General features: G+C 36.5%; 5 protein-coding genes across 8 annotated transcripts in view; 3 read left to right on the top strand and 2 right to left on the bottom strand.

The window, feature by feature from the left end:
• Positions 1 to 308: 308 nt before the first annotated feature.
• On the top strand, positions 309 to 1,454 carry LOC107061749 (uncharacterized). The gene has a single exon (XM_015311532.1). The coding sequence runs from the start codon at positions 309 to 311 to the stop codon at positions 1,452 to 1,454; it is 1,146 nt and encodes a 381-aa protein (XP_015167018.1).
• Positions 1,455 to 1,870: 416 nt separating this feature from the next.
• LOC102579653 (pentatricopeptide repeat-containing protein At4g33170-like) lies at positions 1,871 to 3,661 on the top strand. Its single transcript, XM_006353897.2, has one exon. The coding sequence runs from the start codon at positions 1,871 to 1,873 to the stop codon at positions 3,659 to 3,661; it is 1,791 nt and encodes a 596-aa protein (XP_006353959.1).
• Positions 3,662 to 5,182: 1,521 nt separating this feature from the next.
• Positions 5,183 to 8,749, top strand: LOC102600171 (E3 ubiquitin-protein ligase RING1-like). 3 transcript variants are annotated; one of them, XM_015311553.1, is made up of 2 exons: positions 5,183 to 6,446; positions 8,546 to 8,749. In XM_015311553.1, the coding sequence occupies exon 1, from the start codon at positions 5,282 to 5,284 to the stop codon at positions 6,443 to 6,445; it is 1,164 nt and encodes a 387-aa protein (XP_015167039.1). In that variant the 5' UTR covers positions 5,183 to 5,281; the 3' UTR covers position 6,446; positions 8,546 to 8,749. The 3 variants fall into 3 exon arrangements, with proteins under 3 accessions (XP_015167039.1, XP_006353939.1, XP_015167040.1); XM_006353877.2 differs by having other exon boundaries at positions 5,183 to 6,466; XM_015311554.1 differs by lacking the exon at positions 8,546 to 8,749 and adding an exon at positions 8,156 to 8,539 and having other exon boundaries at positions 5,183 to 6,447.
• An 856-nt stretch (positions 8,750 to 9,605) lies between these two features.
• LOC102599835 (dolichyl-diphosphooligosaccharide--protein glycosyltransferase subunit STT3B) lies at positions 9,606 to 15,487 on the bottom strand. The gene is made up of 7 exons (XM_006353876.2): positions 14,902 to 15,487; positions 14,050 to 14,563; positions 13,073 to 13,609; positions 11,355 to 11,809; positions 10,938 to 11,060; positions 10,651 to 10,710; positions 9,606 to 10,008 (listed from the first exon to the last, which is right to left on the bottom strand). Exons 1-7 carry the CDS (start codon positions 15,258 to 15,260, stop codon positions 9,879 to 9,881), a joined length of 2,178 nt encoding a protein of 725 aa, XP_006353938.1. The 5' UTR covers positions 15,261 to 15,487; the 3' UTR covers positions 9,606 to 9,878.
• Positions 15,488 to 17,457: 1,970 nt separating this feature from the next.
• LOC102599508 (plastid division protein CDP1, chloroplastic) overlaps positions 17,458 to 18,592 on the bottom strand; it is a 9,221-nt gene continuing 8,086 nt past the window's right edge. Inside the window, exons 12-13 of one of the 2 annotated variants that reach the window (XR_001474187.1) lie at positions 17,763 to 17,947; positions 17,458 to 17,692 (exon numbers count right to left, since the gene is read on the bottom strand). Coding sequence is in view for 1 of the 2 variants with exons in the window: in XM_006353875.2 (XP_006353937.1) it covers positions 17,863 to 17,947 (85 nt within the window). In the remaining variant the exon portion in view is untranslated. Of the gene's footprint in view, positions 17,948 to 18,592 lie in introns of both variants that reach the window. The other variant, XM_006353875.2, reaches the window with a different exon arrangement.

The raw sequence follows: 18,592 nt of genomic DNA, 5'->3' as shown, positions 1-18,592 counted from the left end.
TTTGTCAGGTATTCTGCTTATACTATATAGCTTGTGAGTGGTTCTATTGGCAACTGTCATTATTTGCTACCCATATATCTGAAAATGTTGTGGATTTCTTGCTGATTCTGCATCTTTCAATGTGGATCATTTCTCTGATATTTGTTGCAGTTGTTAATCCACTCATTATGTAGAAGTAGCTCTGCTTGCATCCCTGATTATTGTACTTCTCTAAAATTTTGTCACACGTGATTTTGCGTTTTCCTCTAGTTTGAATTATCCCAACTATTTTTTAGTTAACAGAATTGAATTATGTCAGGGTTGTGAAGATGAAAAAGGAAATTTGGTTTCCAAGCAGTGACATGCTATATGAAGTACTACCGAAATTGTCTACTAAGGATTTGCTGAAATTGAAGTGTGTATCAAAGGGATGGCAATGTCTTATGTCTGACCGTAGTTTCATCCAAGGACAGTTGAAAAAGATGGAACCTCTCACGGGTTTCTTCTATCAGGGTAGGTACCAGTGGTGTGATGAAGATTATGACTGGATCAGCTTCATACCTATAGAAAGAGTTACCACGGAAGTCCATATTGATGTTCTTGATTTCCTCCCAGAACGTATTGTCATCCAGGATTCAAGTTATGGACTAATCTGTTGTCGAAGTAGCTTTCCTTGTGATGTTCCTGTAATCTACATCTGTAACCCGCTGAATAAGGAGTGGAAAGAACTTCAGTGGCCAAATCCTTCCAGAGAAAGCTGCATAACCTTGGTTTTTGATCCATTCAAGAACCCGATTGATGCATTCACAAGTTTTAAGGTTGTGATAGTTAGCCAAAATGAAACCAGCACAGAAGGAGATGGATGTTTCTCTTTTAACATTTATTCATCAGAAACAGGAGAATGGAGAATATCCGGAGAGATTTGTCTTTGCAATCACAACATGCAGAAAAAGGGATGCATCTGTGTAACAGGGATTCTGTATTGGCTTACTGATGGAGACGAAATCCTTATGTTTGATCCAGAAAATGAGATATCTTGGTTGATAATGGTACCACTTCCCACCAACCAGTTCAATTTAACACCCGAGATGTGCATGGGAGAAGCTGAAGGGAAGCTACATTATGTGTTAATATCTGAGCACGGACTTCAATTGTGGGTGCTGAAGGATCATTTTACTTCTCAATGGGATCTTACTTTTACGATCTCTTTGGAATTGCTGGAAAAAGAAAACAACAAGTATCTATTCAAGATAGCTGAAAAGTTGGCAAGAGACTACAATTCAGGGTATCCTTGGATCGGGACTCTAGCTTTCAAGGACAACATCTTGCTTATGAGGGTTGCAGCTGATATCTACTTGTATCAGTTTGAGACGAAGAAGATGCGACACCTCTGCAGCCTTTCTGCTCTTGCACCAAAGCCTTTCTTTTGTGCTACTGTGGTTCCATATACAACGAGCTTAGTTCCACTTGCTTAGGCATAAAAAAATCACTCTTTTCTCCTTTGGTTTAGCAATGTATGTTGGCCATCACCGATATTATGCTTGGGATATCCATCAGTTTTTGTTCCATCCTTCGGGCGAGCATGTATAGAAAGGCTTTAATTACACTAGTTTTTAATTATATGGAAGTGCATATGATGCGGAGACAGAGATATTAAACAGGAAAGTCACAATTACTTTATCTTAGATTGTATTCTATATTATATTATGATCTGATATCGAAGCTTTAATAGATCTAGGCATACTATGAATACTTCTCTTTTACTTGCTCAATTGATGTGCTTTTCAATACTTAAAAGAGTTTATTTTGATTCAAAACTTTAGTTGTTATTAATATATATGAGGAATATTGTAGCTACATATATTTCTTGTTTTCTTTACAAAATATCCATATGCTTCCTTCAAAACTCAAAAAGTTCAAAGCTTTACATGAAATACTAACTGGTATTCATAATGAGACATCTTTTTCTAAATTTACAACAAAGAAAAACTACAGAGCATCAGTCATATGGGACAAGAACCAAGAGGAGGAGGAGGGTGAATATTTGAATGTTCTGCGTCAATGTGTGGCGACATCAAGATTGGATAACGCCAAAGCCATTCACGCGAAACTGCTGAAAAACCCAGGCGGCAGGTCTTCGCTATACTTACACAACCATCTTCTAAATGCTTATGTGAAATGTGGTGACACTGCGAAAGGACTCAAACTGTTTGATGAAATGACTGACAGAAATGTGGTGTCTTGGACTGCCCTCATTGCTGGATTTGTGCAAAAGGGTTTCCCTGTTGAAGCTTTCTCTCTGTTTACTCGTATGCACCGGAGTGGGACGAAGCCTAATGAGTTCACTTTCGTGAGTGCCCTTCACGCTTGCTCGTTTGAGGATAGATTAAGCTTGACTAATGCATACCAAGTATATGGACTAATTACAAGACTTGGATTCGAGTCTAATGTTTATTTAATGAATGCTTTTTTGACGACTTTGATAAGGCACGGTAGATTAGATGAAGCATTAATGGTTTTTGAGTGGTGTTCCAATAAAGATATTGTTACTTGGAATGCAATGCTAGGTGGTTGCATGCAATTTTGTTGCTCAGAGGTACCAAGGCTTTGGTACAGGATGATCCACGAAGGAGTTGTACCAGATAACTTCAGTTTTGCTAGTGTTCTTACTGGGTTAGCAGAGCTTTTTGTTCTTGATTTGGGTGTGCAAGTACATTCCCAGCTTGTTAAGTCTGGTCATGGAAGTGAGATGTGTGTAGGGAACTCTTTGGTGGATATGTATTTGAAAAATCGAAGTTTGGGTGAGGGTTTCAAAGCATTCGAAGAGATCTGTTTTAAAGACATTTGTTCCTGGACGCAAATGGCAGCAGGGTGTTTGAATTGTGACGAGCCAATTGAAGCTCTCAGGGTCATTGGAGAAATGAGGAGGGCAGGAGTAATGCCTAATAAGTTTACTCTAGCAACAGCTTTTAGTGCATGTGCCAATACAGTTTCTTTCAAAGAAGGGGAGAAAGTTCATGGCTTGAGGATCAAACTCGGGGATGACATTGATGTCTGTGTAGATAATGCATTGCTCGACATGTACGCCAAATGTGGTAGCATGGATGGGGCATTCATGGTTTTTCAGTCAATGGATGAACACACTACTGTTTCATGGACCACTATGATTATGGGCTATGCGCAAAACGGATATCCCAAAAAAGCTCTTGAAATTTTCCATCAGATGAGGGAGGAAGGGGCAGAGCCTAACTACATTACCTTCATATGTGTACTTTATGCTTGCAGCCAAGGAGGACTTATCGACGAGGGATGGAAGTATTTCACATCAATGAGTGATGACTATGGGATTCTCCCCGGAGAAGATCACTATGCTTGTATGGTGAATCTCCTTGGACGTGTTGGACGTGTTAGAGAAGCTGAGGAACTAATCTTGAGTATGCCCTTTCAACCAGGTTTGCTGGTCTGGCAAACGTTGCTTGGGGCATCCCGACTTCATGGGGATATGGAAACTGCAGAACGAGCAGCAGAACGAGCATTACAAGTTGACAAAGTTGATCCTTCAATCTATGTGTTATTGTCCAATACATTTGCTGGTTTGCAAAACTGGGATGGAGTTGGAACTGTGAGGGAATTGATGCAAAGCAGGGATGTCAAGAAAGTCCCTGGCTCCAGTTGGTTTTAAATGTCAAGAAAGAATCCTATGGTTCTAGCTTGAATGATGAACCAGTAATACGTCAAGTAACTTCCAATATATAACAGTAAACGCAAGACATTAGGTGAATCGACTCATCAAGTTTTTCCATTGTAATAAGATCCACACAAGAAAAGCACTTATCATTTGTTGGTTATAATGTTTGTCTAGCAAGAACAGTATAGGCTGTATTTGGTCTTTTTGTTTTTGGATTTTTACTATTGGTGTTGTTTAAATTATTTTAACTTATTATAACAGGTGACATTTTAGTTTTAGTAATTTCAAATCTCATATTCTAAAGAAACTTATTTATAGATATTATTTTGAACGTATGATAGTGAAAAATTATGTAGGCATAAAACTTAAACTCATTTCAGAATACCTTTTCCATATCTTTTGCAAAAGTTTCACTCAATTTAACCTTTTTTTTCTCTTTGGGGTTTATTGAATTGAAAGGACCATATAGACTAAAGTATTTTTTTTTTCTTTGAAGGGTCCACTCTTTTTATTATAGCAGAAAAAGGAGTTCACGTGAATTCTTGCCACGTGGCTTAAAACACAATGCATACTTACTTATCCAACTTGCTAACCTCTTGGGTTCCTTTCGTGCAATTATTATTTATGATTAATTTATTTATACTCTTAACTTTATATCATAGTAAAATAACTGAAAGGGGTTTTTCCAAAGCAATATGATCCACGAGAATTCATAATAAGTTATTTGAAATTGAGGAATATTTACTATTAGGGTTGCTTATTTTGAACCTCAAATCATATTAAACAAAATTTAAACTTGAATTGACCCAACATGGCAACCTCTTGAACTTCCCTTAATTCAGCCACTAATTGGGCTGACACAATTTATAGGAAATGTATAGATATATGAATTTATTATTAGTGCAATCTAATTTGTCTAGCAAGTTATTATTTGTTTTTTGATGTTATGATTTCAAGGTTGATGTGATCATACAAAAATATTTTTATTATACCATAAAGACAAATTAATCAGCAAAATCATCTATTTAACTCGTTGTCGCTTTGCGTTTTATTTTATTTGTACAAAATCTAATATTAGGTAACTCAAAGAAAAAAATTGCATTTCGCTTTTCTTCCTCTTCTGCATGCAAACATATTAGTACTAAAATTTCAATATAGGTTTCAATTATATATGATTAAGTGTAATATACATAAAAATTACATAGATTTGTTAGTGTTTAACAAAATAATAATCATTTATTTTTTATGATAAATGAAACTAAATTACATAGGTGTGAATAAAGCAAACACAAGTTAAATGAGGATACCAAAAATGTTGAGAGGTTAGGCACATGAAGATTGTTAACTAATTAACCTGGGAGTCGGAGGTTGTAGCCTGTCTTATCACCGACCCCACCATCCATCCACACCCATTCAAAAAGCGAGTACTCAAAGTATCCCATCAGCTATTTGTACTCGCAGTTGAAATACCACGCGCCCCTCTTCCTTCTTTCCTCCATTTCTCCAATTTCCCTAACTTCTCTCTCTCACATCGAATTTCTCTTTTCCTTCTCTTTCTCTCTCTAAATTTCATTTTCTTCTTTCTTTCTCTCTCTCTATATTGGTAAGAAAAGAATGTCGTCGGCCGGAGCAGTTGGTGGCGGAGGCGCTGCCGGAAATCAACCACAGAATTACCATTGCTACCAATGTGAACAGACAGTTACCATTACGCCATCACCAAATTCAGAGCTCTCATGCCCAAATTGCAACGGTACGTTTTTAGAAGAATCGGAAACCGCACCACCTTCCAACCCTAATCCTAATACTCATCCCTTCTTCTCCGCCGCTACTACCGATGACCTACCTTTCGGAGGTGGATTTCCGATTGTTTTCTCTTCAAACGCTGCTTCACCTGCCGGTGGTGCTGTCGGTTTTGATGATCTTTCTGCTTTATTTGGAGGTATGGCTGGTGGTTCCGCTGCTTTACCAGGTCGATCCCCCAATCAATTTGACCCTTTCGCTTTCCTAAACAACTATTTTAGTAGTATGAGGGGTGGGAATATTCAGTTAATCTTCGAGAATCATCCTGATGGAGGCGGTGGTGGAGCTGGTGGTGATTTTAGGATTCCGGGGAATCTAGGTGACTATTTTCTAGGACCTGGGCTTGAGCAATTGATTCAACAGCTTGCAGAAAATGATCCAAATCGTCATGGTACACCTCCGGCTGCAAAGTCGGCTGTTGCTGGGCTTCCAGATATTAAGATCACTGAGGAGTTGTTGGATTCTGATTCATCTCAATGTGCAGTTTGTAAAGATACTTTTGAACTCGGCATGGAGGCGAAGCAGATACCTTGCAAACATATATACCACAAGGATTGTATAATGCCATGGCTGGAGTTGCACAATTCTTGCCCAGTGTGTCGATATGAGCTGCCTACTGATGATCCTGATTATGAGAATAGGAAGACATCACAGCAGCAGACTGCCAATACTAGTAATACGCATGCCAACACTAGTAACAATAATACCAACAACAACAATACTGGTGTGATGTTTGGGGGTTTAGAAGGTGGGGGAGATCAGGACAATTCTCAGACACCTAGTACAGGGGAGAGGAGGCTTAGGATACCATTGCAATGGCTTTTCAGGGGACTTGGATCACCTGCTGAGACGAGCAACAGTGGAGGGGCAAGCAATGATGCTAACAATCGTAACAACAACAATACGAGCAACAATGCTCCTAGTGGGGAGTCTAACCCAGGTTCTGGAGGGCAGCCGAGGCAGGAGGATCTCGATTAAAGTATGGAGTAGAGTTCTGAGGTTTTCTCCAAATCTTGCATATTCATAGTTGTTACATTAAGTTTCTTGTATGCTAGTATTCGAGAATTACAAGTGCCCCATCCTTGTAATATATGGGAATTTCGGAAAATAATGTTTTTGATTGTTGATCATTTGCTTTAAATTAGCCTCGAAGTACTTTTCTCTTGATAGTGTATAAAAAATGGTTGAAATCATCCACATTAAATATGACACAAGGTCTATAGCAAGAATATCTATGTAGAAGGGTGTTAGATGTAACTAAAGATGTGGTTGAATAAGATTTTTCACTAGTCAATCCACTTCCTTCAACATCAGCTTGGCTTAGCTTTAGCACCTTATCGTTTTGTATCCTTGAGTGGTGAACTATCAATTATGATGCTGGATCCATTCTTTTGAAAACTGAAGGAAACAGGTACAAGAAGTTGTTGACAAGGAGGGTATGGATTCATATAGTTAATTTTGTTTAATTCTTACCAACTGAACATTTACTTAATGTTCAGCTGGTATAGAGTATCTATCTTAGTTGCTATGTCCTTGAAGCATTCTTAACCGATCTATAGTGAAATCGACAACTGTTCTTCACCGCTATTACCGTTACGTTTTAAAACAAGTATAATCATTAAACATCTATATTCACATTCCTTTTCTGTCTCTTATGCTAAGTTACTCGGGTGCGGGTATCGGATGCAGATGCGAATCCGAGGGTCGGATTTGGCAAAATCTAAATTTTACAATTTGGAGGTACGGATCTAGGTATGGATACAGGTATTAGGATTCGGGCAAAAAATCCAAAATATATAAATAGAGCTACAAAGATATTCTAAGTTCTGAAAGATCTTATAGGTCGTCTTCTCCAAGACCCCCAACTTCTTCTTTCAAGCTCTCTGGTTCTTCCCCTCAAAAATTAAAAAGAAAGTGATTCTCAAGGCCTTCCACCAGCTATCCTTACAGATCGTTGCTACTGTCTACCAAAAGTAAGAACACAACCGCTTGAATTCTTAGTTTCTCTATGTGTGGCTTGAAACATGAAGCAACAACTATTTTATCAAATTTTCCCCCAAATTTGTCCGTGGTCTCTGGTCAAAGTATCCAATGGTGGGTTGACCGAATCCCACATGTATCCCGCATCCGTCTCATGTCGACACGGGTGCGGTAGCAAGAATGAAGAGTCCGCAACTTAGCTCTGATGTCCTTGCTGGAGGAAGTAGACATATGTTCTACTGAATAAAACGTGCATTTAAAGTCAAAGTGTGCTATTCAACACTTCACTTGGCTGACATTTTTCTTCCCACGTATTTATGACTCAGTCCCTTTACATTGTGATTATTATTTTTTGACATCTTGTTTTCAAGAGGTAGGGTGTGTGTGTCTCTTTGCTCCCATTTCTCACATATTGCCACTAGAAAAAAGTCTTATCATATTAATGCTATTTTTTTTCCGTGCTCTGTAATGCTCATTCATTAGAATAGTGTAGTTGCATTTTCATTTACTCTAGTTCAGGGATTATCCTATAATGTGTCTTAGGATCAATTTCAGTTGTTTCAGGTCAAGTTATTATTACCTTCACATCATAACTTTAGACATTCTTTGGACTTGCTTTTTTTGAAATATCATCCTAAGCATGTTTGTTTTTACCAGATTCTTCTTACTCTTATAAACAACCTTCTCGTGTCATGGTGACTTTTCTTAACCTCCCCACTTTGCTCCCTTGGATGTCATGGTGATTTAATTCTCAGAAAAAACAGGATTTAAGAGATGAGAGACCCCTTTCTCAAAAGACTGGAGTGCGGAGAGGGGAGGTTGGTTGGGGAAATGCAATTGTGTAAATTTCCATTTCTGCATCCCTTCTGTGGTTACTGTTTTCATTTAGTTATTTTTGCATGCTCATCTTTGTGATTCAGCAATGTAGAAGTGTTGTATTTCCCGGCTGAGGTGACAGTCATTTATTTGTTAAGTCTCTTGTCATGTTTCAAATTGGTGCTAAAGAGGCTATTTAGCAGTCATGTATTGTTGTGCAGTATCATATCTCTATCAGTAATGGCTTGCTTATTGGGATTTTCATCTTTCGTCTTCTGGCAGGAGAGCCGTGGTATCTCAAGTGTGTACCAAGTTGTAAAAGAACATAATACAGCGAGAGAAGTAGATAGATAGATAATGTGCCAGTTATAAAGATTGTTGATAGAAAATGTTCATAGTTCTTTTGAAAAAAAAGGTTCAGTCCAGTTTCACATTATTGTATATTTTTTAAAGTTCAAGTTTGCAGTTCTCTCCTTTACAATTTTATCTGTGGGATTTGAAGGTAATTATGGTTGCACTAAATCAATTAGATATTGAAGCTCATCATCTTAATATCTTACAAAAGCAAACTAATGTTACCAGTGATACTTAGAAACTTGAAAAGGAATAGCTGTAAATTCCCTTATCTCCTATTCTTATGCTTACGATGACAACATATTCATTCAGATTCTTGATTTGACGATGAGTTGATATAATACGTGGAATATTGAATCCACCTAATGGACTGCTAAAGATAATAAGTAGTAATAGAATATAAAAAATAATGTCAACGTTAAGAAAGTCGGAATCAAATGGTTGTTGCTAATATCCGTTGTGTTGCCAAACCAACGACAGTAGTGGATGAATAAAGTACAAGAGGATGATAGCATACTACTCCCTCTGTCCCTAATTACTTGTTCACTTTTTCTTTTAAAATTGTCTCTAGTTACTTATCCATTTTGACAAATCAAGAAAGGACAATATTTTTTTTACCTATTATACCCTAAATTAATTACTTCGAAAAATGTAGAATTTCTTGAAAATCTTAAATTTTTAATTCATCCCCTTCATAATTAATAGAGGTAAAATGATAAACTCGCTATGTCAATCATTGTTTTCTTAAAAGTGTGTCAATTCAAAAATAAACAAGTAAATAAGAACAGAGGGAGTATTTACTAACCTATGCAAAATAAAGACATAAACTTTGTCCATGTTATTTCGGTTGTCCCGTTATTTTCTTAAGTTGATGTCTTGTCTTGTGTTATATGTATAATAAATATTTAACAGCCAAACCAGCAATGTATTTTTAATCTTTGATCTGTTTCCACTCAACTTTGGAGTAAAGATCAAATTGGCGTAGAGCAAGTTTTAAATTACTGTCATCCAATTCTCAAATTCCTCCTAACCAAGAAAGATTTCAGACAAACTACTCAAAGACTTGCTATTAAATATTACACTGGTCATATTAGTGAGAGAAAGTCATTCTACAAAAAGAACATCCCAGGCAACTGGAGCCATAAACTTCACCCCCGATTAAAAGATAAGAAAGAAAGCAGTAATCTATATCTATCTAATGCTTTCAAAAATTGAAATCCTCATTACAGCCGCAGAGATGGAGAAGACATCCTGTTTATTACTACCATCTGTTCTTGGGTGGTTTCACTTTATAAATTCTGACTATCCAATTAGAAGTCGTGAACGCCTCTTCCAAGTATTCAAGTTTGATGTCCTTGTTTCCTATTTCAACTCCCCTGGCTCTATCATATCTGGACCATAAAGGACATTGCAAAAGGCATCAGTATTATATTCCAGTAATAATGTCTCTAATATTTCATCAAATAAACCATAAGCCCACAATCCTTTCAAAACAGTGTAGATTAGTATTAAAATTAAATGTGTGTTGATTCTGGAAACCAATTTGATCTCCAAAAGCAGCAAAGGGATGTTCTCAGTACAAAACCAACATGTCATTCTGATAATTGTATTTCAACATATACAAAATTGTCTCAAGTGTTTTCAAGCTTCAATGATATCTTTTTTTGTAAAACTAATTTTCAAAAACCAAATCCTAATGTGCATAGTTCTTTTTCCGAAAACCCAGATCAGATCTAACAAAACAAAACCCTACAAAAGAAATAATAATCTCGTGGAAACAGCAAAATTTGCAACTTCATGTTAACCATTGTCAGAAAGTCAGGAATCACATTTTGATAACCTCATTTATTCTATGATTATCTTTTGCCAACCCCCACCCAACCGCTTGTTCCCAAAAGCGCAAAAAAGGAGGCTTAATAATTCTAATTGGGAATTTGTATGATATCAATAAGGGTCTAAAAGATCCACCACAAAACCAGAAAGCACAATGATGCCTTCAATGATCATGAGGAATAGTGAGGTTAGTAACTTACCCAGGAGGCTGGCCATATTCTGTTGTCAGCTCACCAAAGCGATAATAAGATAGCTTGTACCTAATCATGAAACATCAGTTGTATAAAATCAATCTCTGTGTACGAGAAGAAAGAAAGAGATTTAATAGTTTATGAACTATGACCAACAGAATTTAGACAAAAAATAAACTTCAGGATTTTTTAGAAAGTAACAATAAAATGTAATAGGCTGCCCTGAAGTCACCAAAATACTGTTGGACAAGGATGAATCAATATACACAATGAGTCATGAGTAAAGGGGAACTCACATCAGACAGTTCAACATCTTAGGCGCAGCACCTTTGTCAACACGATACTCGCCATTAACAAGGTAATCTGGTTCTTTGATGACAGGAAAAACTCCGCCACCTATTCTCACCATCCACAAGAATCTAGCACGAAATGGATGATTACAATTAAATTAGAATGAAGTCACAAGATAAGATCATCATTAAAAAAAGAACACGAGGAGATGAAACCCTATACAAAAAATATTTATCAACATACTAGTATATGTGAATATTTGATAAGACATCTTTATATGCTTACACGGAAAAACTAATAACAAAAAAGGTGAAAAGAATTTCACTGTAAGCCTGACATTACACATTGATTAAGGAAAATAAGATACAGCACATGAGGTGAAATATTAGCAACCATGCTTCTTAAAATAACAAACTCCTTACTTGTTTATGTCATCAGATGAATACCCAGTTACACCTCCAAACACAACCAATACATAATCCACATCCAGTGATCTCATTATCTCATATGCTTCATCCTCATAAGATGACATCGCTCTTCCTACTGTAGCTATATGCGTGTTGTTCCAGGTATTATTATCTACAATCACAGTCCTGTTTCCCATGGCAGTGATCTGATAACCATAATCCCACCAAGACATCACCTTAGCATCCTGAGGGGTGTTTTGCCTCAGCCAAAAATATGCTTCACGGTAGTCATCGAAGATAACCCTATTCCCATGGGCACCCCTTGCAGCTAGGACAATGGAGGGAGATGAGTATGCCTCTGACGTCACCCATGTGCAATGGATTGCATATCTAGTCAGCAAATAGAAAGCACCAACAAGCAATGCAATTGCTCCATTTTTTTGGTAGGGCAAAGACTGATCAAGCGCACCCTGTTTTAGTCACAATTATTTACAAAAGCAAGTTAGTTATAGGCCACAACTACTACTAGTTCCAAAATCAATTATGGTTGCTAATTTCTTGTTCACATCACCTCATTTGAAAGAAAATGCAGGAGTTGATAAGTTATATCATGTACTTAAAACAGTTAATTGCACTCAAAAAGATCAAATGTCATTATACTTATACTTTTGCCCAAGTACTTTATTTTTGTAACTAGAACAAAAACACACTTAAGCAAAAATATAATTCTACTTTTTTTATCATTTTACATGACCTTTTTGGTGTACACAATTCAATGTAACTTTATTTCAGAAATAAAGATATTCATGCCGTTAATACTATAGTAAAGAGACAATTCAATGTAGCATATACAAATTTTGAACTCAGCCCCATCCCATCATCCATAATTAGTGCACTGACAACTTAACGGAAAAAAATGCAGAAAGAAAAGGAGAATCTCACAGCAAGAACAACCGAATCAGCTCGGACGACTTGGTGGTTAAAGGTAACACATCTTGCTTCATGAGTAAATATAAAATGAAAAAGGGTTTGATAATTGTATCATATTGCCTTTTGGGCAATTATTCTTTGCAAAAGAATTGGTATTCAGTAATACATGGAGTAAAATTTTGTTGCACTTATTTGCACTACATTATTGGATCAGACATTAGCCAACCCGAAAAGGGATTTGCATAGAAGCATACAACAGCACAACTAGAGTAGGTGGAAATCAAAATAATTGGCTACTATTTGCTAAATTCATGAACATTAACTCCTAATAGTCAGTAGGTATCAATTTAGTTGCTTGCACATATTAAGACCTCTTGGAACATACACACATTACACAAGGAAGTTAAATTACCAAACACCGTATGTAGACCATTTAAGAGAAATTGAGTTAAGAGATGGTACAAAAAGGGGAAAAAGAATGTGTTAAATGTTTCAGTGAAGGCAGCATATTTCAAACTTGAAGGAAGTTGAAGAAACAAGAACATCAAATTTTACCCTTTCCTATAGGGATCTTTCAGACCTGTCCAGCCAAACAAACCATCAAAATAAATTATGTTTATTAAATGACTCCTAAACTATTTAACACCAAAGATTTGGTTCCTGCTAATATGTCTTTTAAGCTACTTGAATTAGTAGCAGTAAGAAGTTTGCATTGACTGGCTTCTTGGTAAGAAGATATAGGCTCATCGTGTAATTTGAAGTATTAGGGAAAAACAATAACTAATCATATTCAGTGATGCTACCTTTGAGGAAGCCTTTGTGCTAGTTGTTCCTTTACCAGAGCCAGCTTGAGTAGGTTTTGTTTTTGTCCTCACCAACAGACTTAAATTCTTGATAGTTGCCGAGACAGCAATAGCACTGATGAGGCATACCGCAGGTGTAGCAACAAGAATCAATCGAACCATGACCCCAGCAAAGTACATGCTGGTGAGACCATACATCACGATAAATATAGTAGCATCCGACAGTCGTTTGAAGCAGAAATAGAGACCCGCAGGGAAAAGGATTAGCAATATATGAAAATCAAACATGAAAGATGACCATGCAGTTGGTTGATGCTCTGAAACAGAAGCAATAATGGGAATGTGGTCTTTCGCGTAAGTTGGGTCCAGAAGTGAATAAAACCGACCAGTCCATGGAGAGATATAACCAGAAGCAGTACCAACTCCAAGAGCAATGACACCCACACTTATAGCACAAGTCAATGTTATCCTTAAGAAAGCTTGAAACAACTTCTGATCATTCAGTAGATGTTTCACCCAATCCAAGAAATAAAACACCTGCAACAAGATCAAAACTTAGTATTGAGAACAAGCTGTACAGCTTCTAAAAGCATCAGCAAAATCCTAACACCAATTGTAAGTCATGAGCAAAGAATAAAAGAACCGGCTGAAGGAGTAAAAGTGTCATGAGAAACAAATATCCATCCTCCAGATTAGATTTTCATGGGAAAAATATCAAATGTAGAGATGAAAAAATCTACAAGCCGAGGAAAAGAAATCCTCCGGGGGGAAGGAATTAAGTAAAATGATATGAATTCCCATCAACGACCCCCAAAAATACTTAGAAATTGGGATTGGGAAATTTCTGCGATTCTCCTGAAACTATGGAGTACACAAGAAACTTGAATGACTAGTTCATAGTTATATAAACGATTTAAAAGACATTCATTTTTATTCATCTATTTCCACTGAAATAACACACGAGACAAAAAGAATACCTGCATCAAGAAAAATACTCCCATTGCTGCCATATGTTCTCCCGACTGTACATGCTGAAAACCCACAAAACGAATTTGCATTGCTAGCAACATTCCTAAAATGTACATGCAGTTGTAAGCCACATATAGCCTCATTGAATATCTTCCGACAACCAAGAGTACTAGCACATACAGTGGAATAAGATTAATGATAAATACATAACCACCCCAAGCTGAAACCATGTAGAAGTACCCTAAAGCTGAGGCCAGAGACCAAGCAAGTGAACCTGTTTTCACTGCCTTAACGAATAAATAGAAAGTAAGCAACAGTGCAAATATCGCAACCCCCTCATTGTCATATGATCCTGCCACCGACCTTGAGATGTAACCAGGACAGATAGCAATCAATGCTGCAGCCACAAGACCGGCACCTGTATCCCATAACTCCTTCCCAAAGAAGTAAGCAACAAGAGTTGTGTTGGAAGCAAAGAATGGTGCTGTGAGCACACATACCTCACGGATATGGACAGCAAACCTAAAAAAATGTCATACTTTTAGCTCTCAGAGAACGATTCTGTATTTTCGAGTAAAGCAATAGATATCTCTCAGGTTACAAATCCTACTAGTATACTTAAAGGTAAGTAATTTTTACTTATGACTAAACTTGCTCTCTATGTCTCTTTTCCAAACAAACAAAAAAATTATTTCTCAGTCACTCATATGTTTCCTAAATTTCTCTACATAGTTTTCTGGTACATACATATTAGAGTGCTTCCTCTTCACATTTTTCTTTTAAAAATTACACCTTCAAGTCCTCACCTTATGCAGTAATTTAGTTTGAAAACAAAAGGGCAGAATAAACAAAAGCGATACCTGAGGAATCTAAGTATCCAGTAGATAAAGGCAGCAGTGACCATAAGTCCAGGATAAAGCGTACCACCAATGATCCTTCCAAGTGGATACCAACTCTCGGAGTCGAACCAGTTCCAAAACTCATAAAAACCTTTCTGAGTCAAATACAACGTCGTCCTGTAATTGAAATACGGATCGAATTCATGGATCATGCTCTCATATCTCAGCACACTGAAGAGTCGAGTGATAAATGCGAGAATGTAGACGAGTCCGAGGATCGAAATTCGAAGCAGAAGCTCCTTTTGCTTCGTCTTCAGCTTTAGAGATTTGAGTGAGAACAATGACTGCGATGAGGAAAGCAGATCCGTTGCTTTCTCCATTTCTGCGAGATTAGATCTACTACTAATTCAGCTCAATTGATGAACAGAGTGCGAATTTTCGATTCGAATTTGCCGAGTTTTGGATCTTTCTTACATTTATGAATTGTTTAGAGTGACGGATCAAAACGCAAACCCTACTGAAACGCCAGTGATGGTACTCAATGAATCATGGAAGGATCCTCAGAGCAAGTATCGAGTCTGACGAATCGACAAAACGTGGAAAAAATGACATAAAAGGGAGGACTTTTACAAGGTATTTAGTCAATGGGCTCTTCCCTTTTAGGCCCAATTTTGAAGCATCACGAGACCCAATCCAGATTAAATTCATCGGGAATTTGCTCATTTACTAATTATTATGAACTTAGAGTAGGGGTGTGCACTATTCGGATTAAACCGAATAATTAAACTAAATCAAATATTTTTATTTAGATTGGTTTTTTGATTTTTTGATTAATAATTACTTTGTTTGAATTTTTGGTTTGGTTTCGGATTTAAAAAAATAAAAATTGAAAAAAACGAATTATATATATATATATATAAATGTTTAGGTTTAGAATTAAGTTGGAGTTAACCACTTTTGTCCCTTTTTGGTTATTGTCTTTCATTATGATTACGTTTATATTTTATTATTTGAACATCTATAATAGGTATACTTATAAGTATTGTGTTTTAAGTTTTACTTATGATTTATATTAGAAAGTATATTTAAGAGATTCAACATTATTACTTTGGTTATGTTATTAATTATTGACATAACCGAATAATCAAAACTGAAAAAAAGCCGAACCAAAATAGAGGAAAACCAAACCAAACCAAATTTATTTTGGATCGGATTGGGTTAACTTTTACAAAATCAAAAACCGAAAAATCCAAACCAAATAGTGCAAAACCAAACAAAAAAACCGAATGCACACCCCTACTTAGGAGAGACAACCGAGAGAGTTGGAGTGGATAGTAGGAACATGTTAGAATCGGGTTAAATAAGATTGAATAAATATTTAATAGTCGATATTAACATGAATGGAAAATAAGTTAATCTATGAATAATATGGATATTATCCACAATGGAACACGGAACTAGTAACATTTTATTAAATTTACCTTTATTTTTTCAACCAAGTCGTTCAAAACATATGCAAATGTTAGTACGTATACAGTATGAGGATGCATGAACTTTGGTTACCTAAAATGCTTTAATTCTTTTAAGAATAATTGAACAATACAAGTAAGTCATGTCGATACAGAAGGACTTATGAATGATTTAAGAAGATGAAGCAGAGTGAAAATAGTATCAAATATTTAAACAACATAGACTACTACTCTTGCCTTACATGACTGGTAAAACGGTAACTTTTTTTTCCCCTTAATGTAGCGTTGAGGCTACTTTTGCACGGATAATTAACTCATCCAGAAAATTGCCCATGTGGCAAACACAACTCAAAACTCCAACTAGTATAATATGGGGCTGATGATGAGATTTTGTCCAATACTCTCTTTGCGACTAGTATGTGCACAACTGATCTTAAACCTGTTTTTAATTCAAAATAATTCTATCCAAAGGCACTGTCAATTCACTATCTCATTGTCAAACGCATTAGAGTTTTACATGTAGATGTCTAATGTATATGAACTTCAAAACTCAATGATGGATCATTAATCTAATCGAATAGGGGTGAGCCCAAGATTTTTCTCTTTGCTGATCAATTTCACCTATACAGAAATAGTAGAATAGAATTATGCAACATACATAGTTTTGATTTCTGCAATAAATAAAAACCATAAAATGCAAAACCGAAGTAATTACGTAATGGACCATTTTGCAAATTTTTTTGTCATTACATGTGTAGAATCTTGAATGTGCTTTTTTTTTTTTCAAGCAAAATGTAATGCCAAAAAGACTCTAATCCAAAGATATTATTTCCACAAGTACTCTACATTTAGGTGGCCTGTGATGAGCAACCGTAGCAAACTAGCAATAGTGTGGAGGGCTACGAAAGTAGGCCATCATAATTCGTAAGTCATAACTTATGCAGATTAGGGACCACACAATGGTTGATTTTCCACGTAATTTTCCGGCCATTGAAGTCAAGGTGGGTTAAGTCTCAAAAGTTTACCAGAAAACTCTGGAGCAGTACATTTTATAACAAATCCATAAGTTCAATACAGAAAGTAGAAATGATACTGAGTATGAACATACTGATGTTTACTCAAATTCAATTAACAAGCAGCACATATAACGTAACACAATCACAAAGGTATTGGATACTGCCAACAAATTTCATCAGAAATCATTTTAACAAATCAGATTTTACTTTCATAGTCCAAGTTACCTCGCTACAATAGACTATCCACTCCCTTCAGCATTTAAAGATATCAGACCCAACCAAAAAAAAGAAAAAAAGAATACACCAACTAATGATGCCAGAAATTACCTTGCCAAAATTGACAAGGATAGAAAAAAGGGATTATTTTAAATAGGAAGGTAAACGAAACAGAACAGACCACTATCTCCTTGAACTGCAGTCAATGTCAGCTTGAATATCTCATATACAGGTAAGCTGTGGTTTATATACTGAGAGCTCTACTCTCACTATGCTAGAAGTCATGACTCTGTTAGAATATCTCCTTCACTAAACCTCCACGCACCACCATCTTGCCTCTTCAGAACATAGCGAATTTTGTAAGTGCTGCAAGATGATCACCAAGGAACTTTCAGTTGTTTTACATGAAAACAAGCATGGATTCATTCTGAGGTAGAGAGGTGGAACTCTTATAAATGGAGAAATAATTTGAGGAAATGATGCTAAAACAGCTTGTTACAAGATGCTATATTAGAAATGGATACAACATATAACAGGCAACTAAAGTGAGTAACAAATCCTCAGGTTACTGAGCAGATTTGCACGAAAAACTGAATATACCACTACGAAGCTATGGCCCAATCTCACTCCATAAAGCACTCAAGTACATTATATGTGAAAAGAACAAATACATTCTGCACCTGACACATCTAGATAATACTTGTATACAATATTATGATTTATTTTTAGTGATACTATAATGTGTAGCTACCTTCAAATTACAACTTGACAGCAAATTTAGTCCTTGCCCTCTTTCAATGGACATGCTTCAAAACCTCAACTTCTTAGAGATGAGCCAATTAGTCCTTACATTACACTAACAGAACAACCAAATGGAATAGAAATCTAAAAGTTCAACCAGCATCTGCACTCCACCCTCCACTAACCTGAATACACTCATCCTGCAACCTTACCTGCAATTGACCACCACCACACCCCCCCCCCCCCCACACCCCCCACCCCCCCACCCAC

This window comes from Solanum tuberosum, unplaced genomic scaffold (genome assembly GCF_000226075.1).
Source record: "Solanum tuberosum cultivar DM 1-3 516 R44 unplaced genomic scaffold, SolTub_3.0 scf00159, whole genome shotgun sequence".
Taxonomy (NCBI): domain Eukaryota; kingdom Viridiplantae; phylum Streptophyta; class Magnoliopsida; order Solanales; family Solanaceae; genus Solanum; species Solanum tuberosum.
This window is presented reverse-complemented; position numbering and strand designations above follow the sequence as displayed.